Below are 27,667 nucleotides of genomic sequence, written 5' to 3'. Positions count from 1 at the left end.
TACGTTACCTCCTCCTCCTTTCTGTCTATCCTTCCAAAATACTGAATGCCCTTGGATTTTCAACTCCCAGACCTAGATTCGCCAGGACTCTGGTCCCAGCATGATTCAGGTGAAGACCTCCCCATCGAAACAGCTCCCTCCTACCCCAGTACTGGTGTCAATGTCCCATGAATTAGAACTCATTTCTCCCACGCCAACCTTTGAGCGATGCATTTACCTGAAATCTCATTGACTGCATTTTGTGCCATGTACTGGGGGTGGGGCTGCTCCAAACTCATGGTACATATAAAAATCTCTTGGGTTTGAATGGAGGTATCTTACAGGCAGCAGAGACATAAAACTCTTCACAGGTGCCATTTTAAATTCTTTGTCTTTACGCTAAGTTGCATAATCCTTGCCTGTGATGGGAGCTGTCTGCAAAAATGTCATGATTCTGCACGGTGAGAATTGCATATGTTTTTCAGATGCGACCTTGTGCTTTACCACTAAATACAGTAACAGACATTTACTTTCCTCCCTCTATTCAGGTGTTGTTGCCGCAATCGTTCCCTGGAACTTTCCCCTGATGTTGCTGACATGGAAGATTTGTCCAGCTCTAGCTATGGGTAAGACGTTAGCATTTGTCTAATTCGTTCACTGGTGCTCGCCACCATCCAGGATAAAGCAGCCATTTGATTGGCACCCCAGCCGCCACCTTAACCATTCACTCCCTCACCACCGACGAACAGTGGCAGCAGTGTGTACCATCCACAAGGTGCACTGCAGCAACTCACCAAGGCTCTTTAGGCAGCACAACGGCTACCATCTTGAAGGAAAAGGGCAGCAGATATCTGGGAACCCCACCACCTTGAAGTTCCCCTCCAAGTCACTCACCACACTGACTTGGAAATATAACGGCTGTCGCTGGGTCAAAATCCTGGATCGCTCGCTCACTCTCTCTCTCTCTCCCGTACCCTCCCCCCCCCCCCCCCCCGAACAGTTCTGTGGGTGTGTCTACAACTTGGGGACTGCAGCAGTTCAAGAAGGCGGCTCACCACCACCTTCCCAAGGGGCAATTAGGGATGGGAAACAAATGCTGGCCTAAGCAGCAGCGCCCCGCATCCTGTAAATGAATTAAAAAAAAATACTCCTTGGGCGTATTGAGATTAGAACTGTTACCAGTCCAGTCTTCAGGTTTACTAGTCCATTTACATAACCACTATGCTATTTCCATGTACGGAATATCGAATGAAACTCACTCTTTAAAGATTCAGAGGACAATGCTGACCGATTTGATCACGTTGGGATTTATCACATTGAATACAAGGCCAAAGAGGCCTTTTCTGTGTACGATTAAATCTGTAAAATGAAATTCGCGAGGTACTCATGAATTGTCAGCTTTACCTTGCATAGAATATTCAGCATTTACACCAAGCTCAAATTGCATGTGAAAATATAGAAATAGGAGCAGGATTGGGCTATGCTCTGCCTTTCAACAAGAATATTTCTGATCTTGTGCATCAACTCCACTTTCCTGCGCTCGCTGCGTATCCCCTGGTTGCCTTTGTGTCCATTCATATCCTCAGACATACGCAGTGACTGAGTACCCACAGCTCTCTGGGGTAGAGAAGACCAAAGATTCACAACCAACGGAATGAAGAAATCTACCGCATCTCGATCCAAAGTAAAATTCACTTGCATTGTAAAGACTTTATACAGTGTCGGCCAGCAGGTAATGTGGCCAAACAATGTGTTTATCAGCCTGTAAATCCTTCCTATGACAGGCGGTTAGAGGAGGAGAGTTTCCTGGTCAGCCAGACTGGCAATGGCAAACCACTGCAGTACTTTGCTAAGCATCATCGTGGACCAGTCCAATGGAAGCTAATGGTCGCTAATGTCATCTTAGGGCAGGGTATTTGGAGGACAGTGTTGGCCATCGACATATTCAAGACGTGTTTAGGCCTTGTAGGCAGTGCTGAGAGAAGCGAGTGGACTGATCCCTGGTGCCAGAGTTCAGGGAACAGGCAGAAACGTGGTCTATGTAGCCCTGAAAGTCTTTAATTTCTAATAGCGCCTTTCACAAGCGCAGGCCATCCCAAAATGCTTGCCAGCCAACGCAGCGCTTTTGAAGTAATCTAGGAAACTGATTTGTTTATTGTCACATGGTACCAAGGTACAGTGAAAAGTGTTTTTCTGCGAGCAGATCATCAAGTACATGGGGAAAAAAAGGAAATAAAAGAAAATACATAATAGGGCAACATAAATGTGGTGGCCAATCTGTGCACAGCAAGCTCCCTTAGACATTCATGTGATCATGGTCAGATGACCATTATGTGATCAGATGATCACTATGCGATCGTGGCCAGATGATCAGTTCTTCTGACGTTTATCTAGGGAGAGATACTGTCCAGAACAACAAAGAAAATTCCCTGGTTCTTCATGAAAATGAAAATCGCTTATTGTCACAAGTAGGCTTCAAATGAAGTTACTGTGAAAAGCCCCTAGTCGCCACATTCCGGCGCCTGTTCGGGGAGGCTGGTACGGGAATTGAACCGTGCTGCTGGCCTGCCCTGGTCTGCTTTCAAAGCCAGCGATTTAGCCCTGTGCTAAACAGCCCCTGAAAATCATGAAAATAGCACCAGGGAATCTTTAGCAACCATCTGATGGGCCTGACGTTAAATCTGGACAATAAATAAATCCGCTACACCAAGGTAGCTGGGCAAGAGAGCAAGTCACTCAGCAAGTCCACAGACAAGAACTTGATATTACTGCGTGTTTTATTCAGGAAAAGCCACTAATTTAAAAGCCGGCCAGAGCCACCTACAAGCGGCTGCCGTGCCATTAGCAAAGGTGTTGCCAGTTAATGCTGTAAATTGGTGAGATGGTTTAAAGTTTCTTGGCCAACTCTTGCTCAATAGTTGTTTGCAGATAAGAGGATGTTTATTGTCTGAAATCTTTTGTCCCTTGCGGCCTATAAACTGATCAGCGACTTATCTTTGTTTTTTGCATCAGTTTATGGTTTTCTTTGACGAGCTCAATCAGTGAAGATGTTTATTCCAGTTTATGTACTTTTAATTGTGTGAAAAAAATCTCTTCCTTTTCACGGTGCCAAGGAGGGCGGAACGGCCGCTAGTCTCGCTCCGTGTCAGGGCTGACGTGCTCGCAGAGGAGATGTAAACCCCTCTTTGCCTTTGTTGGACTGCAATCCCTTAATTTATACAAGGCAGAGAATGAGCTTCAACGACGTTGGAGTTAAAGGAGGCTAAAGCTAAGCTGCCAGTTGTGGAATGTGCACCAGATAGCAAACCACCTTGCATCTCAGAGCAAATCTTGCAGCAATTTCCTTTTGATTTGAGACCACTGATAGCATTTCGGTCGTGCTGTTGCTTCTTGAGGCTCTGGGACCGTTCTCGTTGTTTTGAGCATTTCTGCTGTTGCTACACCCAATAACTTGCATTTATTTAGATAGGAACAACTTCGGGGCAGGAGCAGGCGATCCTCGTCCTAGAAAACGCGCAACGAGTGAGCATCCACAGCCCTCTGGGCTAATGAATTCCAAAGATTCCTAATCCTCAGAGCGAAGAAATGTCTTCTTGCCTCCGTCCTAATTGGCAGCCCCTTATCCGGAGACGATGATCTCTTGTTCGAGCCTCTCCAGCCATGGGGAAGGGCCTCTTAGTATATATATTGCTGTGGAGCCCTTTAACGTGGTAAAACGTTCCCCCATTTTCTTGGCAGGAGCTTTATCAGGCAAAGATACCAAGCTGCATAAGGAGACGTCAATGTGAATGACCAAAATCTTGATCCGAGGAAGACTTCATGTAGCTATTTAATGAGGGAGGTGATTCTAGATCTTGGGGCTGCTGAACCGAAGGCACAGCCTCTAATGCTGGGGCGATAGAAATCGGAGTCACAAAAGAGGACATTGAATTGGAGGAACACCGTAATCTTGGAGGCTGGAGCATGATGGAGAGAGAGAGAGAGATAAGGCAGAATCTTTTGTGTATGGCGGGTGTCTCGCTCGCTGCCAGAAGAAGGAGCGAGACACCCACGCTGACTCCGAGGAAGAAGGCCCACCCTATCTTCCGCCCATCGAGCAGTTACGTGGATAGCTATAGACTTGAGGACCCTGGCATATGACCTCTCATTCATCCGTCAAGAGCTGCCAGCCAAGCAGGGCCTGGCATCTTTTGCACTAGGCAGCCCGGGGGTTGGAGAGGGGTTTGCGGCAGATGCTGCTGGGGCAATACCCACACCAGGGGCCCCAGGGTTGCAGAGCGACACAGGATAAAGCTAAGTGCTGTTGCGGGTGGCGGGGGCAGATGGTCTTGTGGGTGGGGGTCGCGGGGGGGGGGCAATGGGATGGCCGTCAGTGGCCATACCCATGCCCTCAATCATGCCCGGATTAGCCCTCTTCGCACCCCCAGCTTGTCTGCATATCGGCAGGCCCACCTGAAACTTGGAAAAGTGGTGCGGTGGATCCTTAAGTGGTCAGTTGGTTTGTGAAGCAAAGTGAGGCCAGCAGCGCGGGTTCAATCCCCGTCCCGGCCGAGGTTATTCATGAAGGCCCGCCTTCTCAACCTTCCCCTCCTGCTGAGGTGTGGTGATCCTCGGGTTAAATCACCACCAGTCGGCTCTCCCCCCTCAAAGGGGAAAGCAGCCTGTGGTCATCTGGAATGACGGCAACTTTACATAAAGGACTCAAATGGAGGCAGAGCTGAAAAATCGACCACAGGCCTTCCTGTCCAGAACCCACTTCCAGTGAAGGTGGGAAGGGGTTGGCTATTGGTTCTGACGCCAGCCCGGCAAATTCCCATGCCCTGACACCACCTTCCTCACCTCCTGTAGGGGGCAGAGGATTCCGACTGGTGTGGTGCCTGTCGAAGGGTTTTGAACACTTGAAGCAACGTAGGGCGGCGAGCAGATGTGGGTGATGGGTGAATCCATCGTGTGCAAAGTAGGCTGTGAGTAGTGGACTTTATGGATGAGCTGAAGTTGGCAGAGGGGAAAAGATGTGAAACCAGCCAGGGGTACAGGAGAATAGGCACATCTGGATCTTGCTCACAAATCTCCTGTGGCCTCGCTGCTGGCGATTTGGAGATTTGTGCTGTTTTGTAACAGTCGGGATACTGGCAATAAGATGGGAAATAAATCAGTTCTTGAAAGTGTAAGTTATTTGCCAATGTTTGTGATACACCACATTTGTGAAAATATGAGCTTAAAATGGAAAGTGCTGACACTAACAGCACGGTGGCACAGTGGTTAGCACAATTGCTTCACAGCTCCAGGGTCCCAGGTTCGATTCCCGGCTTGGGTCACTGGCTGTGCGGAGTCTGCACGTTCTCCCCGTGTGTGCGTGAGTTTCCTCCGGGTGCTCCGGTTTCCTCCCACAGTCCAAAGATGTGCAGGTTAGGTGGATTGGCTATGCTAAATTGCCCTTAGTGTCCAAAATTGCCCTTAGTGTTGGGTGGGGTTATGGGGATAGGGCGGAGTTGTGGGCTTGGATAGGGTGCTCTTTCCAAGAGCCAGTGCAGACTCGATGGGCCAAATGGCCTCCTTCTGCACTGTAAATTCTATGACGATACTAACGTGACAAAAATGTTACAACAGTAAGTAAGGCGGTTGTGTGAAGATTATTAATATGTGTGAAATAATAACTTGAAACTCTAGAAATTTAAAATATATTTTTAAAGAATTCTGCTCGCATTGTCTTTCTGCCTTCCCTCCTTCATCTTCTCTCTTATCTTGATCTTACTTTGACATTTATTTGACCACTTCTCGAACCGTAACAATCCCACCCATTTTTAATTGAGAAAGTTAACTTTAAATTGCTTTTACCCACTTGTATTCCGCTTGCGCTCTCTGCCCAAACATTTTCAACCCATTCCGGTTGGCAGCGAGGGGCACTGTCTTCAGCCAATAAGCCGTGGCTCAGTGACCACAAGTCCATGGAGCAGAAGTAGGCCACTCGGCCCATCGAGTCTGCTCTGCCATTCATTGAGATCAAGGCTGATCTGATATATTCCTCAACTCCACTCTCCTGCCTTAATCCCAAAACCCTTGATTCCCTTACTGACTAAAAATCTTGATTTCACGCTCACCTCTGAGTGAGATGATGGTGGGTTCAACCCCTATCTTGGGGCTGACACTTCAGCGCAAAAGGGAGAGGGAGCACTGCACTGCCGGAGGTGCTGTCTTTCGCATGCGATGAGGACCCTACCATCAACCCCTCGGTGGGTATACAGGGTTCCGTCACTCTGCAGCATTTGAAGAAAAGCATGCGTGTTCCCTTGGTGGCCTGGCCAGCATTTACCTTTCAAGCAACATCGCGGAAACAAATGATCTGGGTCGTTTACGTCACTGTCGGCTCCGAGTGGGAATTTCCAGTTCTGGAGTCGGGTGAGCCGGGCCCCCACGGTTGCATCATTAAGGTAACACTTTGCAGATCGGCTGAATAATAGGTCCACGGTGCGGGGAAGATTATGGGTTGAGGTGACCTTTTAACCATGTGGTGCGCCATGAATGATAACCTGAAGGCACGTAGGCACAGTTCATAATGTTATGGGCCAGTGTTTTAAAAACTCTAAAGTATATTATAGAGTTCACCTGACCTATAACTTTTTGTTGAATTTGGCTAGGATGAGCACAAGAGCCTTCACTTCAGTTGTGATTCATCAAACTTCCGAGACACTTTAATCAAAAACAAACTTTACTCTAAGAATTTAGTTAACAGTTGGATAAACACACACAGCAAGAATTTTTATCAATTACAAACATAAAGACCCCACACAGCAGCGGTAATCTATGTATAACCCTTAATGAATTCCACCTCAACTGTTCCAATTCAAAAACAAAATCCCATAAACCAAAAACTCCTTTTTAAGGGCGTGGCCCAGCACTCTACATTCTCACTTGAATAAGACTGGCTTTTCCTGAGATTCTGACCCCGTCTCATCAGCAGATTTAAACCCTTGCGGATAGCAAACTATATCTTTTAAGTTACCAAAACAGCGGGTGGCTATAATCAATGTTTTTTTTTCCCTGTTACAGCTCTTTAAAATGAAAATAGAGAGAGTCAGACCAAAACACTTCTGTTCTCTGTCTGAGTCCACAGCAGCCAAATGTGAAAGCGAAACCAAAAACAGCTCACAGAGCCACAGCCCAGCTCCACCCACACACTGAAGCCATGTGATGAGACAAAAACCTTTCTTAAAGGGGCACTCACATGACAATAAAGAAAGGTAGCAGTGCTTCGTTGACTGCCCATCTCTCGTCTGAACCGTCCCCTGCTCTCTCCCTCTCTCCAGGTAACACAGTGGTGTTGAAGCCGGCGACGTACACTCGACTCACAGCCCTGCTGTTGGCTGAGATCTGTGCAGAGGCCGGCCTCCCGCCCGGCGTATTCAACGTGGTGACAGGAAATGGAGCGTTCGGCAGCAAACTGGCGATGCATCAATCTGTCGACAAAGTCGCCTTCACCGGCTCCACGGCGGTACTGATCCAATCAGCTTTTTGAGACGTTTCCGTTCAATCTGTTTATCTTCCACTGTCCCACCTGTCATTTTAAGCTCCTGTGGTCTCGGGTCCACAGGTCCTTAAAAGTGGCAGCACAGGTGGAAATGGAGGTCAAGAAAGCATATGGCATGCTTGCCTTCATAGGATGGGGTATCGAGTATAAAGGCTCAAAAATTATGTTTCAGTTATATAGAACGTTGGTTAGACCACATTTGGAATAATGTGTGTCCAATTCTGGTCACCACACTACTAGAAGGACGTGGAGGCTTTGGAGAGAGTACAGAAAAGGTTCACCAGGATGTTGCCTGGTATGGAGGGTATTAGCTATGAGGAGAGATTGAATAAACTGGGATTGTTCTCCCTACAGAGACGGAGGCTAAGGGGCGACCTGATAGAAGTTTATAAAATTATATGGGGTATAGATAGGGTAAACAGTTGGAGGCTTTTTCCCAGGGTGCAAATGATAATTACAAGGGGGCACAAGTTCAAGGTGAGGAGGGGGAAAGGTTCAGCGGAGATGTGCGGGTAGGTTTTTTACACAGAGGGTGGTGGTGGCCTGGAATGCACGGCCAAGTGAGGTGGTTGAGGCAGGTACGTTAGTGACCTTTAAGACTTATCTGGATAGACACATGAACAGACTGGGTATAGAAGGATACAGGCAGTTGGTCGAGATAGGACACGTGATCGGCGCAGACTTGGAGGGCCGAAGGGCCTGTTCCCATTCTGCATTGTTCTTTGGTGCGCTCTGTGTGTCTTGTCACCTGACCACCAGTTGCTGCTCTTCATGCAAATGGACTTGATCCACTGAGAGCCCTGGGAGATAGAGGCCAATCCCCTAAATCAGGCTAGTCCAATGTGCGACCCCAGGGCAAGATTTCTAAATGTTGGGCAAACAGTTAAGTTTGAATGGAACATTCTGCCTAGACCTGCTCCTCCAATTGCTGGCTGCTCCTTCCCCATGTTTGCCGCTGATCAGCTCCCTAGAGCGTGTGGAGGGTGCGGAGGGAGGAAGGGTGGGGAGGGAGGAAGGGGGGGGGGGTGCGGAGGTGAGGGCGGGCGGGCGCCGAGACGAGAGTGAAGGGGGGGAGAGGGTGGAGAGGTGAGGGAGGGTGCGGAGGGGAGAGGGAGGGTGCGGAGGGGAGGGAGGCTGTGTAGGGGAGGGAGGGTGCCGAGGGGAGGGAGGGAGGGCGCCGAGGGGAGGGTGGGCGGGAGGGCGCCGAGGGGAGGGTGGGCGGGAGGGCGCCGAGGGGAGGGTGGGCGGGAGGGCGCCGAGGGGAGGGTGGGCGGGAGGGCGCCGAGGGGAGGGTGGGCGGGAGGGCGCCGAGGGGAGGGTGGGCGGGAGGGCGCCGAGGGGAGGGTGGGCGGGAGGGCGCCGAGGGGAGGGTGGGCGGGAGGGCGCCGAGGGGAGGGTGGGCGGGAGGGCGCCGAGGGGAGGGAGGGAGGGAGGGCGCCGAGGGGAGGGAGGGAGGGAGGGCGCCGAGGGGAGGGTGGGCGGGAGGGCGCCGAGGGGAGGGTGGGCGGGAGGGCGCCGAGGGGAGGGTGGGCGGGAGGGCGCCGAGGGGAGGGTGGGCGGGAGGGCGCCGAGGGGAGGGTGGGCGGGAGGGCGCCGAGGGGAGGGTGGGCGGGAGGGCGCCGAGGGGAGGGTGGGCGGGAGGGCGCCGAGGGGAGGGTGGGCGGGAGGGCGCCGAGGGGAGGGTGGGCGGGAGGGCGCCGAGGGGAGGGTGAGCGGGAGGGCGCCCAGGGGAGGGTGAGCGGGAGGGCGCCCAGGGGAGGGTGGGCGGGAGGGCGCCCAGGGGAGGGTGGGCGGGAGGGCGCCGAGGGGAGGGAGAGAGGGCGCCGAGGGGAGGGAGGGAGGGCGCCGAGGGGAGGGAGGGAGGGCGCCGAGGGGAGGGAGAGAGGGCGCCGAGGGGAGGGAGGGAGGGCGCCGAGGGGAGGGAGGGAGGGTGCCGAGGGGAGGGAGGGAGGGCGCCGAGGGGAGGGAGGGAGGGCGCCGAGGGGAGGGAGGGCGCCGAGGGGAGGGAGGGAGGGAGGGCGCCGAGGGGAGGGAAGGCGGGAGGGTGCCGAGGGGGGGGAGGGCGCCGAGGGGAGGGAGGGCGGGAGGGCGCCGAGTGGAGAGAGGGCGCCGAGCGGAGGGCGAGAGGGAGGGCGCCGTGGGGAGGGAGGGAGGGAGGGAGGGAGGGCGCCGAGGGGAGGGGTTTGAGTGGAGGGGACGGAGTGTGAAGAGGGGAGGGTGTGTGGGGAGGGCAGTGTGAGAGGTAATAAAGGGGAAAGAGTGTGTGTGAGGTAAGTGTGTAGGGCGGGTGGGGGGGACAAAAGGTGTCCATGAGTCTCTCGCTCCCATTATCAGGGTTTTATTCATCGTGACCCACACACAGCCCCGTACACTCCCCTCCCACCCACTCTCACCGTGGCCGAGGGTGACTAAATGTGCACCCTGAGCCTGGGAATGAGCCAGAACCGTGGACATTTGCCCTGTTGCACTCTCTAATACCCATCTCTATTACTCATTGTTTTTCACTCAGCAAGTTATTTTGTTTCATTCCTCAGTTTCTTTTAGAAATTCGTGTTAACGTTATGCCAAACATTTCTGAAATTTGCAGTCGGCCCCTTGAATGAGAAAAATTTTGACATGTGGTCCTCCGTGTGGACATGGCCGGACAAGTCCGCCTTGGGAGTAAAGGTGCCGTCAGGGCACATAGATGAGAAGGTTTGCCATGAAATCAGCCATGATTGAATGGTGGAGTGGACTCGATGGGCCGAATGGCCTTACTTCCGCTCCTATGTCTTATGGTCTTATGGCTTGACCTCTGCATTCATCAGCAGTTTTATGGAAGGTGATAGAAGTGTCCTTAAACACTCGGTTCTCCTGGGGGCCAGTGGGTGGGGAAATCTCCTCTGCTCATTGGCAATATGTAATCTCAAAAATGCAAAGAATCTTCAGGGATCAGAGGAGAAACTTTTTTTTTTAAAAAATGTGCAGCCATATGATGCAAGTGAGCCAAGCTCTGTGACCTGGCTCCACAGTCAGTGGTCCTCTGCACTCGACAGAAAGCCAATAAATTTGCAATTTCCGATGTGATGTTTACATAAGTAAACTGGACTTGGCTGGAATTTGTCATCACTAATTTATTCCATTTCCCCTTTAAGTTTTGCACTGGAAAGTCCCTGTCGGCCGACTATTAAAACATTTGCTGCCCCTGGAAATGTTAACTGAAGTTCAACCTGCACCAAATTCATACTCTACCTGACCGGGAAGTGCTTGATCGACATGCTTTGAGGGAGTTTTCCCTCTTGTTTTCAACTCGCATTGTACCTGCGAGAGATTATCTAACTTGTGCAGGCTGGGGGTACTTGAAGGATCAAGTTGCTGACAGCCACTTTGTCTGAAGTGGGAAATGCTAATATTCCTTGCCTTCGGTGTAACAAAAACACAGAAGAAAGATGATACCCGGTCCAGCTGGGTTTTGGATCTTGGTGCTGTGATTGCTGTGATTTTCTTTGGCATGAGCCTTGCTGTTACTGTAACTTTGGGAGATGCTTTGTCTCAACTTTCCTCGCATGGCGTTTCCAGTGACAGCTACTTCAACCACATGAAACCTGATATCCGTGATTAGAAGGGCTGTACTGCTTCGACAGTAATAGCAGGCAACAAAATGGGAGGGAAAATTATGGGTGTTTAGTCTGGTGCAGCATGTGATGGGGTGCAATTTTCTAATGTCTTACTGCTGAGTTTCAAAGACTCAAGTGATTTCATACCAGCCGCCTGACCCTATTGTGTTAACTCCTTGTGTCTCGGTGTTGGAGGATGAAGGGCCTGCAGTTAACCAGTGCACCACATTCCCTTTGGGTCCCACAATTTCCACCAAGCTCCAGGTTACAAAATTGCATCGACTGGTGATAGTATGGTATCATTTTTAACGCCCCCGATCTCTACGTTGGGGCATGATTTCCAGGCCAGAACGATAATTGTGGGTTGAGCGCTGTGCAGCTCGTTTGGGGTGGCAGGGTAGAGCTTTACACCAGCCCCTTCTGATGACCAGTGTTAGACCATGAGACATAGGAGCAAAAGTAGGCCATTCTGATATCTACCGGTTGAGAAACTTCAGGGTGCTTCCGTGCAGACGGAGGTGGGTGGCCTCGTGCATGAATCTCAGAAAGCTAGCATGCAGGTAATTTTTAGCAAAAGGAATCGAGTATAAAAGTAGGGAAGTGTCGCTGCAACTGTACAAGGCATTGGTGAGACCGCACCTGGATTGCTGTGTACAGTTTTAGTCCCCTCATTTGAGGCGGGAGGGGGGCTGATTTAGAACATAGAACATACAGTCCAGAAGGAGGCCACCCGGCCCATCGAGTCTGTGCCGACCCACCCAAGCCCTCACCTCCACCCCATAACCAACAACCACTGCCAACCTCTTTGGACACTGAGGGCAATTTATCACAGCCAATCCACCTAACCTGCACACCTTTAGACTGTGGGAGGAAACCCACGCCGACACGGGGAGAACATGCAGACTCCGCACACAGTGACCCAGCGGGGAATCGAACCTGGGACCCTGGCGTTGTGATGCCACAGTGCTAGCCACTTATGCTACCGTGCTGCCCATTTTAGCTCAGTTGGTTAGACACGGTTCGTGATGCAGAGCGAGGCCAGCAGCGTGGGTTCAGTTCCCCGTAGCGGCTGAGGTTATTCATGAAGGCCTCGCCTACTGAACCTTGCCCCTCGCCTGAGGTGTGGTGATCGTTTGGTTAAAAACCACCAGTCAGCTCTCTCCCCCTCAAAGGGGAAAGCAGCCTCTGGTCATCTGGGACTGTGGGGACTTCACCTTTACCTTTAGTTGCAACAGAGTCAGTTCAGAGGAGGTTCACTAGATTGATTCTAGACATCTGGGCGGAATTCTCCGTCAGCCGACGCCAATATTGGGAAAGGCAATTGGGCGGAGAATCGGCCGTGAGGCCAAAATTGTGCCGGACGCCCGCCAGAATGCCATGCCCCATTTCCTGGACAGCGACGTCAATGCATTCTATGCTGCACGTACAGTAAACGGCATTCACATATCATTAGCAGGCCTTACCAGATATTCTCAGGCGCCTCTGCGATGTTGTGCCGGCAGTTTCAAAAATCGGGAAACACGCGCCGTGGCTGCTTGAGTGGGAGAGCTGGGGGACGGAAAGTGTCCAACTTCACCATGGTGTGCTGACAGTTGTGCCACTGGCCGGGGGGAGTAGATGGGGGCGGCCAGGAGATGGGCTGTGGGGTTGGGGTGGACGGGCAAAGAACAACGTTGCCGTAGCCGGCAAGGCTCTTGTGCGGCTGCGCACGCCGCTGACCATCCACTGTGAACTTCGTGCCATGGGTCGAGTGGGTGTCCCTCCAGGCAAGCCCCCGAGGTACCCTCTGGCCCCAGGCAAACCATCAACGCGATAGGTGCGCTCCAGTGCACCCAGTGCCATCTTGTTGGCTGGGATGTGTGTGTGTGTGTGTGGGGAGTGGAATGCCAATACGCGACTGCAGCTTGTCAGCATCTCGAGTGCCATTCCCAATCCCGGCGATTCCGGTCTCAGCTTTTCATTGGAATCGGTCGTGTTCCACGTGGTGACGGTCCCAGCCCGTTAACAGTTGATGAATTGCTCTGGGACCGGCGCCAGTTATGCTGTCGTAGAAGTTCACTGATTCTATCCTGGTGTCAACACTTCGCTTCTGTAACGGAGAATCCTGCCAGAGGGGTTCGTCTTATGAAGAGAGATTGAGCAGTTTAAGCCTATACACTCGTGTTTAGAAGAATGAGGGGAGAGGTATAGAAGATGATAAAAGGTATTGACAAAGTAGACGTAGAACGGATGCTTCCTCTTGTGGGACAATCTAGAACGAGAGGTCAACGTTTTAGGATAAGGGATAGCAGATGGAAAACCGAGATCTGGAGAAATTACTTCTCAAAGGGTCGTGAGTCTGTGGAATTCACTAACCTAGAATGCGGTGGATACCGGGACATTGAGTCAATGTAAGGAGGAGAGACATTTTTAATTAGGAATTAGTTGAAGGGTTATGGCGAACGGGCAGGAAAGTGGAGTCGAGGTCAAGAGGAGATCAGCCATGACCGTGTTGAATGGCGGATCGGACTGGAAGGGCTGAATTACCCACTCCTGCTCCTGGATGTTATGTTCTTCTGCAGCCCATTGAGTCTGCTATGCCATTCAATGAGATCATGACTGATCTGCTGTGATAATCCTCAACTCCACTTTCCTGCCTTATCCCCATAACCCTTGATTGATTTACTGATTAAAAATCTGTCTTTCTGAGCCTTGAACATACTTAATGACCCAGCCTCTCCAGCTCTCTGTGGTAAAGAATTCCACAGATTCACTGCCCTTTGAGAGAAGAAATTCCTCCTCATGTCTTGTCTTAAATGTACTTGCTCTGAGATTCTGCCCTCTGGTCCTAGACGTTCCCACAAGGGGAAACAACCTCTCAGCATCGACCCTGTCAAGCCCCCTGAGAATCCGATATGTCTCTATCAGGTCGCCTCATTCTTCTAAACTCCCAATGATTACAGGCCAAATCTACTCCAGATACTATCCAGTGTCTCTAAGCTCCAACAGAACAGCTTTTGTCCTCTAATCTGAAATTAATCTTTTGATTGCACTTTGTATGTTACAATTAACCTCAGTGCCTCTGGGTTAGGGAGGGGAGAAATCCACCAAGTTCCTGCTCCTGAATGCAATTGGTAAACATTTACAGAGTTACAAGGCCCATGGTTGTACATCCTCGTTGTCTCGTCTCTCACATGGAGGAGCAAGCTCTTGGGGAATGTGCTAGAAGTCTGGCAGCACTAATGGGGTCTGCAACCCAATTTTAAAAAAAAATACCGACGCCTTCAGAAAAGGGATAAAATTGTAAACGGTGAAATTACTTTGGATAGTGAGCCCTCCGAGGCTATAGACCAAAAGCTGGTCAGTGCGAGAGGAGCTGCCTGGAGCCGTGGGCTAGCAGGACATGAATGTTGAAGGGCAAAAAGATACCAATGTTTGCAGACTAACTAGTTGCTTTAGCTATTCTCCGCATTAGAGCTTTCCTAGCCCCGTACTTTCGAAAACGAGCAGACCTTCTGGCCACCCAATTGGAAGTTTGTCAGATGTGCAGCAAAATTATAAAAATTGATCCAGACGAATTGTCCCACTTTGCAAAGAGTTAAGATTGAGGAAATTGGGAGGTCAACAAGGGAAATTGGGGTGGATGGTTGGGGGGGGCATCTTTGCCCAAAGGATGATCGATTTGAGCACTAGCTCACCAGAAAAGGCTGTGAGACACACTATAAATGGCATCTAGAGGCCGTGTTTTGAGAGCCGTGGTGACAAAGGAGGGGCAGACCTGGAGTAATTGGGTTAGGCTCTGATGTGACTTGTAGCCAGTGTTTGGAAATGGTTCTTTTTCTGAGAAGGTGAAGTTATTGGGTTCAGTGTCCTTTTCCTGATTTTAGTTTGGGCGATAGCAAGGACAAAGGAAATGAGGTCAGGAACAGACCGTGTAGCCCTTAGACCTTCTCCACCATTCAGCACAATCATGGCTGACGATCTACCTCCGCTCCAGTTTCTTGTCGGCTCCCCACACTCCTTGATTCCCTCAACAACCAAATATCCATCATTCCCCGTCTTGAAGATGCTCAATGATGAGAGCATTTGGTAAAATGTATTCCTTCATGGGTTGCGGGCGTCGCTAACATGGCCGGCATTTGTTGCCCAACCCTAATTGCCCTTGAACTGAGTGGGTTGCAAGGTCGTTTCAGAGGGAAGTGAAGAGTCAACCACGTGGCTGTGGGTGCTTTATCATTCCAGATTTATTATTTGAATTTTAATTCTGCCACGGCAACTCGGTGGGATTTGAACCCGCATTTCCAGATCATCGGTCTAGACTACTGGCCTAATGACATTACCACCATGCTAACTTCTCCCCACAACCATCTGGGGCAGGCAGTTCAAAAGATTCACAGTGAAGAAATGTCTCCTCATCTCGGCCCTAATGGATCGACCTGTTAACCTGAGTGGACCCCTGTTCTGGAATATCCCAGCCAGGGGAAGCGATCTGCGTGTCTACCCGATTGAACCCCTTCAAAATGTGTGGGGGGCACGGCAGCACAGTGGTTAGCACTGTTGCTTCACAGCTCCAGGGTCCAAGGTTCGATTCCCGGCTTGGGTCACTGTCTGCGGAGTCTGCACGTTCTCCCCGTGTCTGCGTGGGTTTCCTCCGGGTGCTCCGGTTTCCTCCCACAGTCCAAAGATGTGCAGGTTAGGTGGATTGGCCATGCTAAATTGCCCTAAGTGTCCAAAAAGGCTGGGTGGGGTTACGGGGATAGGGTGGAAGTGTGGGCTTAGGTAGGGTGCACTTTCGAACAGCCTGTGCAGACTCGATGGGCCGAATGACCTCCATCTTCACTGTAAATTCTATGATTTATGAAAATCTTACATTGTTATAATCTGACCCTTCTACTGTGCCACACAGGTCGGGCAGCTCCTCCGTCAGTCTACAGCGGGCACGGGCAAGAAACTATCACTGGAACTTGGTGGGAAATCTCCTTTCATTGTGTTCGATACAGCTGATATGGACAGTGTGGTGGAAGGCCTGGTGGATGCAATTTGGTTCAACCAAGGACAGGTGAGGCTCGTGGCTGGGAATTCGGCTAATGGCCGCTACATGCTGTATATTGCCCGGACAACCAACATCCAAGTGAGCGTGTCATCGTAGCCCTGTTCAAACGTTTGGCTTTGTTCAAGTATTTTGTTTTCTTTGGTCAATTAGCTCCCTTAACTAGAAGGCCAGCGTGTTATACAGAAAGACATCAATGGCACAGGTTCAGTCCCCGTACTGGCTGTGGTATTTCACAGAGGCCGGAGCACTTTGCCTCACCCCGTGCTTGCGGAGTAGCCAAAGAAATCTCTAATGGAGAGAGATGCCCTAGTCCTTTGGAACTGTGGCTAGATGACATGACTAGTGATAATGGACTTAGAATCATTGAATTTACAGTGCAGAAGGAGGCCACCCGGCCCATCGAGTCCGCACCGGCCCCAGGAATGTGCACCCCACTTAAGCCCACGCCTCCACCCGCAACCCGACCCAACCCTCTGGACCCTTAAGGGGCAATTTAGCGCGGCCAATTCACCTAACCTGCCCATCTTTGTGCCGTGGGAGGAAACCGGAGCACCCGGAGGAAACCCACGCAGACACGGGGAGAAAGTACAAACTCCACACTGACAGTCACCCGAGGCTGGAATTGAATGTTGGTCCCTGGAGCTGTGAGGCAACAGTGCTAACCACTATGCCACCCCGACTTCAAAGGGAAGGATTTCGAGCAAATAATGGGGATAATGTCTCAAGGGTTCTTAATAAAGATGGCCTTCCAGTGTACCAGATTGGCCTCAGTAGCTTGTGCTAGGCTGGTGGAGAATGCAGCGCCTGACCACCAGTCAGTCACCTGTGTTGAAAGTGCCATTGTGTGATTGTGTTTGATTCGGACTGGGTAGGGCTCAGCTGTGATTGGTCCCCATGTTTAAGTGGCCTTCCCCATACACTGCCTGGACTTTTATATAAAGAAAGATCAATTGGGCAAGGTACAAGAGGGGCTGCCATTTCCTGTTGGAGAACGTTTCGGTGAAGCGGCTGATAGCCTGGCTCAGGTCAGACAGCTCAGCGCAGTTGCTGTCCCCATACCTGGTAAGCAGGGGGTCTGGTGGATACAGATTCCTCTTGCTCTGACACTATAATGTCCAGGTACACAACATGGCTGCTTGTCCAGATGCACGTTCTCTACTGGAAAGCAGGTTCTCCTGAGGTTGGCAGGGTTAAGACGAATGATTGGAGCTTCATCTGGTCGTGTCGCTTCACCTTCCCTCACCATTGTTCCATGCAGGCTGTGGTTTGGGAGTAGAAGATTCTCAGGGCTGCATGGCTCTGGTAATAGAGGGCATTTTATGAGAAGTTTTGTGGTTTGGGATGCCGGCCCCAGTCGCAGTCAACGGACTTCGCTAGTGCCACACTTTTCCGTAAAGGCTTTTGTCGTGGCAAGACCAGTCCTGAGCCTGGTTGAAGCTGAGCAAAGAGAGAAGTTTAATTCTGCCTCCAAACTCAGCAGGAAATGCCCAGCACTGCCACTGAGTGCACTATACAGGGCAGCACGGTAGCACAGTGGGTAGCACTGTTGCTTCACAGCTCCAGGGTCCCAGGTTTGATTCCCGGCTTGGGTCACTGTCTGTGCGGAGTCTGTACGTTCCCCCCGTGTCTGCGTGGGTTTCCTCCAGGTGCTCCGGTTTCCCCCACAAGTCCCGAAAGATGTACTTTTAGGTAATTTGGACATTCTGAATTCTCCCTCAGTGTATCCGAACAGGCGCCGGAATGTGGCTACCAGGGGCTTTTCACAGTAACTTCATTGCAGTGTAAGCCTACTTGTGACAATAAAAATTATTAAATGGAAAGTGCTCCACCTCACGGTGTTGGCATTCCTCGCCCTGTGACAGCTGGAAAATTAATCGTGCGGTGCTCTTGGTCTTTCCAGGATTAATGGTGTCTGTTTCTTGTAGGTGTGCAGCGCAGGCTCCAGACTGCTGATGCAGGAGTCGATTGCTGATGACCTAATTAGCCGGCTGAAACTACGAATGCAACGCCTCCGTGTGGGTGATAGCCTGGACAAGGGCATTGACATGGGCGCGTTGGTGGATGAATCCCAGAAGAAGACGATCACGGAATACGTGGAGCAGGCTAAGGCTGAAGGAGCAGATGTAAGAGGTTAAAAACCATACCTGCCTTAATTATTTTTCAGTTCTTGAAACCTCACTCCAAGCATGCACCGATCTCTAAGAAAATTCCTATATTTGCAAGATTTAAGTTACGCACTATTTGATGACAGCTAGTACCTTAAAGGAGGTTATCTATTCAACAAGCACACGTCGCAACATGTGAAACCCATGCTTTCAATTGCGTCATGGAACCCCTACAGTGCAAGAGGAGACCATTCGGCCCATCGAGTCTGCACCTACCCTCCAAACGAGCACTCTACCTAGGCCCACTCCCCCTGCTCTATCCCTGTAACCGCACCTAGCCTGCACATCCTTGGACATCAAGGGGCAATTTATCATGGCCAATCCACCTAATCCATTGGCGGATGCAGGTTTTCCATTTCGGATCTCATTCCATTCCAGTGGGAAAGGGTACATATCCCTGAACAACTCCCACTCGTTCTGGAGAGGGCTGACATTTTCAACTGGCCAGTCCAAAATTGAATGGGCAACCGCCAACTCTAGTGATTTCCTGCAGATGACCTCTAGTGCCAATTTACAATTAGTGATCGATATTCCCAATACGGCTCTTCCCTGCTCTTAACTTTATTGGAATCGAGGCTCTCTGCACCATCTCCTGCTTAAAATAATTCTTCAGTAGCTTCACAACTCCTCCACTACTCTTGATCATTCCTTGCTCCTTTAATCTTCAAACAATTAAAATCCAAAATGTTGACATCGGTAAATTTCCCATGTCTAGCTCAGTAGCTATATTGCGGAAGTTAGCTTTGGAATCTAACATCCATTCAACATATGGAACTAGAAAAGTTGCCCCTGTCCCGAAGGTTTACGTTTCGCTCACAGGGCGAGGTTTTCCCAGACACTGGCAAAGGCCAACGTCGGGCAGGAAAACCGCCTTTTGAAGGCGCCGTCAGCAATGGCAACTTTCTCCCCCATATAGTCCGGGACATTGGGGGGAAAAGTACTTACGCACCGCCCCGCTGGTATGACCCTCTTTGCACCCACCTCCCCCGCCGAGCGATGCACTCACCTGAGCTTCCCTGGGTGGTCTGCTCGCCAGGTGCACACCTTGGGAGACGAGTCGTGATTCACACTTCTGCCTTCACGCCGTCGCGGTTGGATTTTCTCGTTGGGGGGTGGGATTATTCTGGCTCGGGGTCCTCGTAATTCTATGTTAATATACTCACAGAATTTACAGTGCAGAAGGAGGCCATTCGGCCCGTCGAGTCTGCACCGGCCCTTACAAAGGGCACCCTACTGAAGCCCACGTATCTACCCTATGCCCGTAACCCAGTAACCCCACTTAACCTTTTTGGACACTAAGGGGCAATTCAGCATGGCCAATCCACCTAACCCGCACATCTTTGGGCTGTGGGAGGAAACCGGAGCACCCGGAGGAAACCCAGGCAGACACGGGGAGAACGTGCAGACTCCGCACAGACAGTGACCCAAGCCGGGAATCGAACCTTGGACCCTGGAGCTGTGAAGCAACTGTGCTAACCACCGTGCTGCCCTCAAATACTCAAATGGTGTCACGGACGAATTGCGTCACGGGTTTACGCCGACCTTGCAGTTCTCACGATATTTTCCACTCCCGCCGCCGGTCCCGCCCAGCAGGATCAGGAGTGGAACGTCCCGCCCACTGTATCGATTATTTCTGGTCAGCTTTTCTCCCCATCGCTTCTGAGTGCCCTTTCCTCCCACCTTCAACTCGTGCCGTCCAATACCGCATGCAGCTGCCTATTACGCCTGCGCGACCTTGGCAGACAATGTCAGCAGGTGGATAGACTTGTGGGGACTGGTGCAGCTGAGCCGGATCCCGTCGTCGATGAGGTAGAGACGACTTGCCGTTCCAACCTCATTCACCGTACAGTGTTCAGGTGTGCATTTTGTTTCCCTCTGTTCCCCTGCCTCGACGGTGCTGCCGCCGATTGTGATGCTGCCGCCGAGATGGATCAGATAACGTAACTCAACACAGACCAGGGATTGCAGCAGATGTTTTAGCTTGTTGGGTTCAACTACTCATTGCACGGATCACGGCATCATCAGGGAAAGCTTATATCTGTGTAATCCTTTTTCCTAATGCAGTTTAGTCCTATTTACTTAGTAACAGTATTTTAGCCAAGAGGTAAGATTGAATCGGTTGTGATTTACTTTGGAAGAAGGGGCTGAGGGGCGTTTAAAATTAGGAGGTCCAGAGAGAGTGGATAGGAATAATAATCTTTATTAGTGTCACAAGTAGACTGACATTAACACTGCAATGAAGTTACTGTGAAAATCCCCTCGTCGCCACATTCCGGCGCCTGTTCGGGTACACAGAGGAAGAATTCAGAATGTCCAATTCACCTAACAGCACGTCTTTCAGGACTTGTGCGAGGAAACCGGAGCACCCGGAGGAAACACACGCAGACACGGGGAGAACGTGCAGACTCCGCACAGACAGTGACCCAAGCCGGAAATCGAACCTGGGACCCTGGTGCTGGTGCTAACCACTGTGCCGCCCAGGACCTATTTCCACTGGCACGGAGGTCAATAACCAGGGGAATTAAAGTAATTGTAACGATTAAAGAGGAGTTGAGGAGTAATTTTTTAACGCAGAGGGTGAGTGGTGTCCTGGAACTCACTGCCCGAGGATGCTAGAAGCAGAAACTGTCACACATTTAAAAATAATTGGATATGCACTTGAAGTGCTGCGATATAGATATCATGATATATACATACTGTCCAATGGGTAATTTAATTTTGCTCTGCTGACTGCACAGCATCTCACTCGGAACAAGTGTGACAAAGAAACCTACAGTTCAGGTCACCACTTTACAGGAAGGACGCGATCGCACGAGAGATGGTGCAGAGGAGATTGGTGAGGATGTTGCAGAAATTGAGAATTTCAGCATTACGAGTGCTCGAACAGGCTGTGGTTTTCTTCTACGGGACGGAGGTGGCTTAGGGAATTTAATTAAGGCGCATAAAATTGAGTGGATGGGAAGTATCGATTTCCCTCCCCAAATAGGACAATCACCAGGGGGAACAAATTTAAAATAATTGGTAAAAGGATTAGAGGGGAGTTGAATAGAAATGTTTTCACCCCGAAGGTGATGGTTGTTTAGAACTCTCTGCTTGATGAAGAGGCAGAAACACTTGGATATGCACTTGAAGAGCCAGAATGTACAGTGCTACAGATCAAGAGCCGGAAAGTGGGTTAGTCTGGTTGCCTCTTTTTGTTTTGGCCAGTGTTATGTTCTGTGTTGTGGCCGTGGTAATGCTGCATGCAGAAAATCTAGTTCTTTGACGAGTAACATAGTTTATTAACAAGGTGAGCACGTGGAAAGATAACTGACGAACTATCATACAGACGGTAACGAATAATTGAACTCTCCTGGAACTACTACTAATGTGTCTGCCCTCTAGTAAGACTTACTTCCAACTGCCGGATCTGTAGAGCCACATGGTGGATCTCTATTGCGACCTACTGGTCGGAGGTCGTATAGATAACCATATATATTAATATCATAGATTATCATAGAATTTACAGTGCAGAAGGAGGCCATTCGGCCCATCGAGTCTGCACCGGCTCTTGGAAAGAGCACCCTACCCAAGGTCAACACCTCCACCCTATCCCCATAACCCAGTAACCCCACCCAACACTAAGGGCAATTTTGGACACTAAGGGCAATTTATCATGGCCAATCCACCTAACCTGCACATCTTTGGACTGTGGGAGGAAACCGGAGGAAACCCACGCAGACACGGGGAGGATGTGCAGACTCCACACAGACAGTGACCCAAGCCAGAATCGAACCTGGGACCCTGGAGCTGTGAAGCAATTGTGCTAACCACAATACTACCGTGCTGCCCCACCAATATGTATATGCATATCACCACAGCCAGCACATACATCGTAGGGCAGAGGGCTGTCTAAAGCCAGAGTCTCCCTTCTTCACGGTCACCATCTTAGACCCCAGGCAGCTGCATTAATTCTCCCTCCCTCTCACTGCAGGTGTATCAGATGTGTGAAGGAATGCATCAGAAGGGTCTCTTCTACCCACCCACCCTCATCACCAATGTGAACACCGTTTCCCGAGTTGTCCGGGAAGAGGTAAGTCCTTCCTTGAAGCTAAGGTTCCATTTTCTCACCGAGCAAATTAATCTAATGGCTAGAATGTTACAGAATTGTACAACAATAACAATTTTACATTTTCCACCACCCCAGGGACACCTCAACGTGCTTTACAGCCAGTCAGGTACTTGGCAAAGTCTAGTCGCTGTTTTAATGTAGGACTCGGGACAACCAGTTTGCACACAGCAAGCTCTCTCAAACCGCAATGTGTAATTGCTGAAGCTTCTGGATTGCTGTAAAGTAAAGGAGACAAGAGTTCTCCTTCTCCGCACAACACCTTTATTACTTTGATCCAACTTCACACACAAATCTCCACCAACAAATGATGCCACCTGTAACCCCTTTATATGTCAGCGACTTCTGTTGGATAATTGACATCAAATTAGTATTTAATTTGGAAGGTCTGTTAACCCATTCCTCACAGTAATCACCAGGTAATCCGATTTTTGTGATCTTGATTTGAGGGATGAATATTGGCCAGGATTCGGCCTCTTCTTCCTTGGAATAGAGTTTATGGGATCTTTTAGCATCCACTGAAACATAGAACAGCACAGAAGGAGGCCATTCGGCCCATCAAGTCTGCACCGACCCACTTAAGCCCTCACTTCCACCCTATCCCCGTAACCCAATAACCCCTCCTAACCTTCTTTTGGACACTAAGTGCAAATTAGCACGGTCAATCCACCTAACCTGCACGTCATTGGACTGGGAGGAAACTGGAGCACCCGGAGGAAACTCACGCAGACACGGGGAGAACATGCAGACTCCGCACAGACAGTGACCCAGCGGGGCATCGAATTGATCCTGGAGCTGTGTGGCCACAGTGCTAGCCACTGTGCTACCGTGATGCCCTAACAGGCAGATGGGACTTTGGTTTAACTTTTCATCCAAAACGATGGGTACCTCCAACAGTGTAGCCTTCCCTCAGTACTGCACCCGAGTGTTAGCCTTCATTTGTGAGCTCAAGTCCTGACTTCAATCCAGAACCTTATGATTCAGCGTTAAATGTGCTTCCACCTGAGTCACAGCTGACGCAAGTTAGGAATGCACTGTTTTTGTATACACCTACCTTCCTCTGTTGCCGGGGTCTAGCTCCATGAGCGCCAGTCACGCACCACTTCCTTCCAAAATGGCACATTTCCATGTATGGGAGTAGATAATTAATATTAGTAGGCTGTTTGATTATAGACGCTAATCCTGTCCCCCCTTTTCAGATGAGGCATTAAATGGAGGCTACTAGCGCTCTTGGGTGGACCTAATATCCCAAGGCACTATTTCGAAGAAGAACCGGATAATTTGCTCCAGTGTCCTGCCGATATTTATCAATCAGTGTCACTAAAAGCAGATTAACTGGTCATGAACGCATTGCCGCTTGTCAGAGCTTGGGAGTTTGTAAAATGACCGCCCTGTTTACCGCATTAAACAGTGAAATTAAAGTCACCATAGTCTCGGAGGGCCATAGGCTGCTGGCTCCGTTGTGTATGAGAGAGAGAGAAAGATGACTGGTGGTGGTTTAACCTGAGGGTCACCATACCTCCGGCGAGGGACAAGGTTGAGAATGTGGGGCCTTCATGGTAAGGGTATTGAACCCTGAACTGCCTCGTCAAGGGCAGTTGCACATGGGTAACAAAGGCTGGCCTTGCCAGCGATACTCTCATCCCGTTGGGGTGAGGGGAGGGGGGCACCATTTAATAAGTCATTGCCTCATTCTTTAGATTTTTGGACCAGTTTTAGTAGCTCTGACATTCTGAACTGCGAAGGAGGCCATTACTTTGATTAATAAGGGGATCAGGGGAGAAGGCAGGAGAATGGGGATGAGAAAATATCAGCCATGATTGAGGTCGGAGCAGACTCGATGGGCCAAGTGGCCTAATTCTGCTCCTATGCCTTATGGTCTTATGGCACAAGGAATCCCATTGTGGGACCTTTATGGCTGGAGTTGGGTTCCACACAGAGTATATCTCCCCATCTCGCCTCTTGATAAAGTAAGTTAGCCCGTGACTTTAATGGAGTACCATGGACGGACGGATGAAAAGGACATTAGAAGTTTGGATTTCAAATGGATTCAGAGCGCAGCCCCAGACTGTCTTTGCTTCAAACCGAGAGATTATTCCTGCTTCTAAACTTTCGCAGGGGTAAACCCGGGCAGCAGAAAGGGGGGATCTGTGTCGTGGATCACTGCTGCGGCTCCATTTAATGAGTCATTGCTTCCTCATTCTTTAGATTTTTGGACCAGTTTTAGTAGCTCTGACATTCCGAACTGCGAAGGAGGCCATTGCTTTGGCAAACAACACACCGTATGGACTCGCAGGCAGTATCTGGACTGAAAACCTGCCATTAGCACTGGAGATGGCAATGAGGTGAGAACATTTGTGTCTTTGTTGATTAAGTGGGATGGCAGTAATGTTGGTGGCTGCTTCCCCTGCCTCCTCTCCCACTTTCCCTCTTGTATCTCTGCCTTGTTCCCCTCTTCCTTCCATTCCCTTGTAAATTTGCATTCCCTTTCTTGCACCCGAGCTCTCCCCTGCACAGCTCGAGCGCCCTCTTTACTTTTGGTCCCTGTTCCTCCCTGCCTCATCCCTTGCCTTGACCCCCTGCCCTCCACACAGCTCGCTCCCTCCTCCTCCCATCTCATCCTTCCTTGTCGCTCCTCGCACTTCTTATCTGCCACATCCCCTCCAGGTCCCTCCTTGCCTCACTCCCAGTCCCTACTCTCCCCTCGGTCCCTCCTCTTTCCCCCCCCGGTCCCTCCTCGCTCCCCCATTGGTCATCGTCCCCCTCCCCTGGTCCCTCCTCGCCCCCTCGTACCCCTCTGTTTTCTTTTTTTCTCCTTCTACCTCTTTCCTTTCCACCCCATCTTTATCTTAGCCCCCCAACCCCCCTCCTCTCTGCATTCCTTCATTAATTTACAGTGGTCCATTTCAATGTTGATATCGCAGATTGGCTAACGAATACTCTCCTTAGTTTAAAGGCCGGTGCGGTCTGGGTCAACGGACACAACATGTTTGATGCTGCGGCCGGCTTCGGTGGGTACAAAGAGAGTGGATTTGGACGGGATGGTGGAAAAGAGGTCAGTGCTGGAGGAGAGGTTATGAGTCACATTTCACACCTGTTATGGGCCAGAGTTTAGAGAACCCCAAAGTGTATCATGGAGTTCACCTGACCCACAACTTTTAATAGATTGTGGTATGGGGAGCGCACGGCCCACTCTACAGGTGTGGTACAGCAGAAATGGAAAAGTATTTTTTAAAGCAAAATAATGTTTATTCTATGAACTCAAGTTAACCTTTTTAAAACAGTGAACATCTTAGCAACCATTAATTCAAATACAACCCCCAAAGAATACAACACTAAGTAATCCTTAAGCTGTCCTTTTAACATCCGTAAGACTTTTAAAAAAACTTTTAACAGAAGCACATCAGGTTAAAGTCACTACTGAGGCGGGGGGGGGGGGGAGGGGGGGTTTCTTTTGGGGTGGCGTTTGGGTTAAGGTGGGGGAGTTTCCCTATTTGTGTTTTCTACTGTTATATTGTATTTGGGGGAAATCCAATGTACAATTTCTGTTTTTGTTGTGTTTTTGTTTCTTTTTCTTGTTGGGGGGGGGGTTTGTTGAAAAATTGTTGAAAAATTTGAATAAATATATTTTGCAAAAAAAAAGTCAGTACTGAGAGCAGTTATTAGTTTTAAATCACCAAAGGATCGATTTACAGTCTTTAGATTACAGAGAGACTAATACACCTGGCTGTGACTGCAGCTATCCAGCTCTGAAAACGAAACTAAAACACGCCCTGCAGGAAACAGCCTAAAACGAAAGTAAAAAGCAGACAGACAGCCCAGCTCCACCCACACTCTGACATCACTGATAAACACCCATTCACCCAGTTGAATTGTTCTAAAGATTAATTGTGCATTCCCAACGACTACATGTAAAGTGAATTTTTAATAGACATTGTTTGGCGGTGGGTCTTTCATCCGGGACAACTTGTCGTCTCTTTTTAAAAACCAATTGATTAAAAGATACGTGGAAATACTGAGGAGGAATGTTGTAAATGATGAGGAATCATTTTAGACTTTCTCCTTTTAGTGCACGGGGGAAGGTGTTCATGTTGTGTTGGTGTAGGATACGTACAACTTAAAAGGCGAAGTTACCGTTCATTCTTGGGTCAGTTTTTCAGTTTGTCGAGATTTGCCACCTTGGGTTGAAACAGAAAAATAGTCTTGGCGTTGTTCACCACCGGCCTTTCAGCCTCCTCCCTTACTCTCTCGTCTAGGGCTTATATGAGTACGTGAGGCCTACCTGGGAAGAGCGCCCTTATCCGAACGCAGGTGAGATCCAGTATAGCACGTATGCGGCAGTACATGGAGCAGACCTACCACCCATCCCAGGGCAAATGGTTCGACCCAAGCTACTGAAGACCGATGGCGTACCGAGGTGAGAAAATGAGGGAACTTTGTCACTGAGTGCTAGAAGTGTGACTGTCCTTATATGCTCAGTTGACATGCTGGTGTTTTGTTTACCCGCAGCATTGACCGTACGTACAAACTGTACTATGGAGGCGCCCAGAAGAGGCCTTACAGCATGTACTCGCGGCCCATTTTTGACCACACTGGCAAAGCCCTGGCCTACGTCGGGGATTGTAACCGGAAAGATGTCCGCAACGCGGTCGAGGCTGCTCACGCAGGAGCTCCCGGGTGAGTGTTTGTAACGGTTCTGCTCTTGAGATGAATCCACATGACGGAAGGATGCAGAGGGGATCTTATAGAAACATATTAAATTATGAAGGGAATAGATAGGATAGATGCAGGCAGGTTGTTTCCACTGGCGGGTGAAAGCAGCACTAGGGGGCATAGCCTCAAAATAAGGGGAAGTAGATTTAGGACTGAGCTTAGGAGGAACTTCTTCACCCAAAGGGTTGTGAATCTCTGGAATTCCTTGCCCAGTGAAGCAGTTGAGGCTCCTTCATTAAATGTTTTCAAGATAAAGATATAGTTTTTTGAAGAATAAATGGATTAAGGGTTATGGTGTTCGGGCCGGAAAGTGGAGCTGAGTCCCCAAAAGATCAGCCATGATCTCATTGAATGGCGGAGCAGGCTCAAGGGGCCAGATGGCCGATTCCTGCTCCTAGTTCCTATGTTGTTCTGACGGTGTGGATCTCCGCTTTCAGTTTTCACCCAGGCTCAGTTTGTTCACTCCATCGGCAAGAGGTGTGCTAGGAACTCGCTTCTCCCCACCCTTGTTGATTCTTATCAAGGGGATGGTACTCCATGGGAACA

The 27,667-nt window shown here is 50.0% G+C and overlaps 1 protein-coding gene across 1 annotated transcript in view; it reads left to right on the top strand.

The window, feature by feature from the left end:
* The window catches only part of aldh16a1 (aldehyde dehydrogenase 16 family, member A1), a 77,859-nt gene that overhangs the window by 27,290 nt on the left and 22,902 nt on the right, over positions 1-27,667 (top strand). Inside the window, exons 5-13 of the mRNA XM_072492291.1 lie at positions 528-605; positions 7,287-7,471; positions 15,989-16,141; positions 18,061-18,258; positions 22,274-22,372; positions 24,617-24,753; positions 25,358-25,463; positions 26,665-26,825; positions 26,918-27,085. Of these exons, the coding sequence (XP_072348392.1) occupies positions 528-605; positions 7,287-7,471; positions 15,989-16,141; positions 18,061-18,258; positions 22,274-22,372; positions 24,617-24,753; positions 25,358-25,463; positions 26,665-26,825; positions 26,918-27,085 (1,285 nt within the window). The remainder of the gene's footprint in view (positions 1-527; positions 606-7,286; positions 7,472-15,988; positions 16,142-18,060; positions 18,259-22,273; positions 22,373-24,616; positions 24,754-25,357; positions 25,464-26,664; positions 26,826-26,917; positions 27,086-27,667) is intronic.

Source organism: Scyliorhinus torazame, chromosome 29, assembly GCF_047496885.1.
Source record: "Scyliorhinus torazame isolate Kashiwa2021f chromosome 29, sScyTor2.1, whole genome shotgun sequence".
NCBI classification, from domain to species: domain Eukaryota; kingdom Metazoa; phylum Chordata; class Chondrichthyes; order Carcharhiniformes; family Scyliorhinidae; genus Scyliorhinus; species Scyliorhinus torazame.
This window is presented reverse-complemented; position numbering and strand designations above follow the sequence as displayed.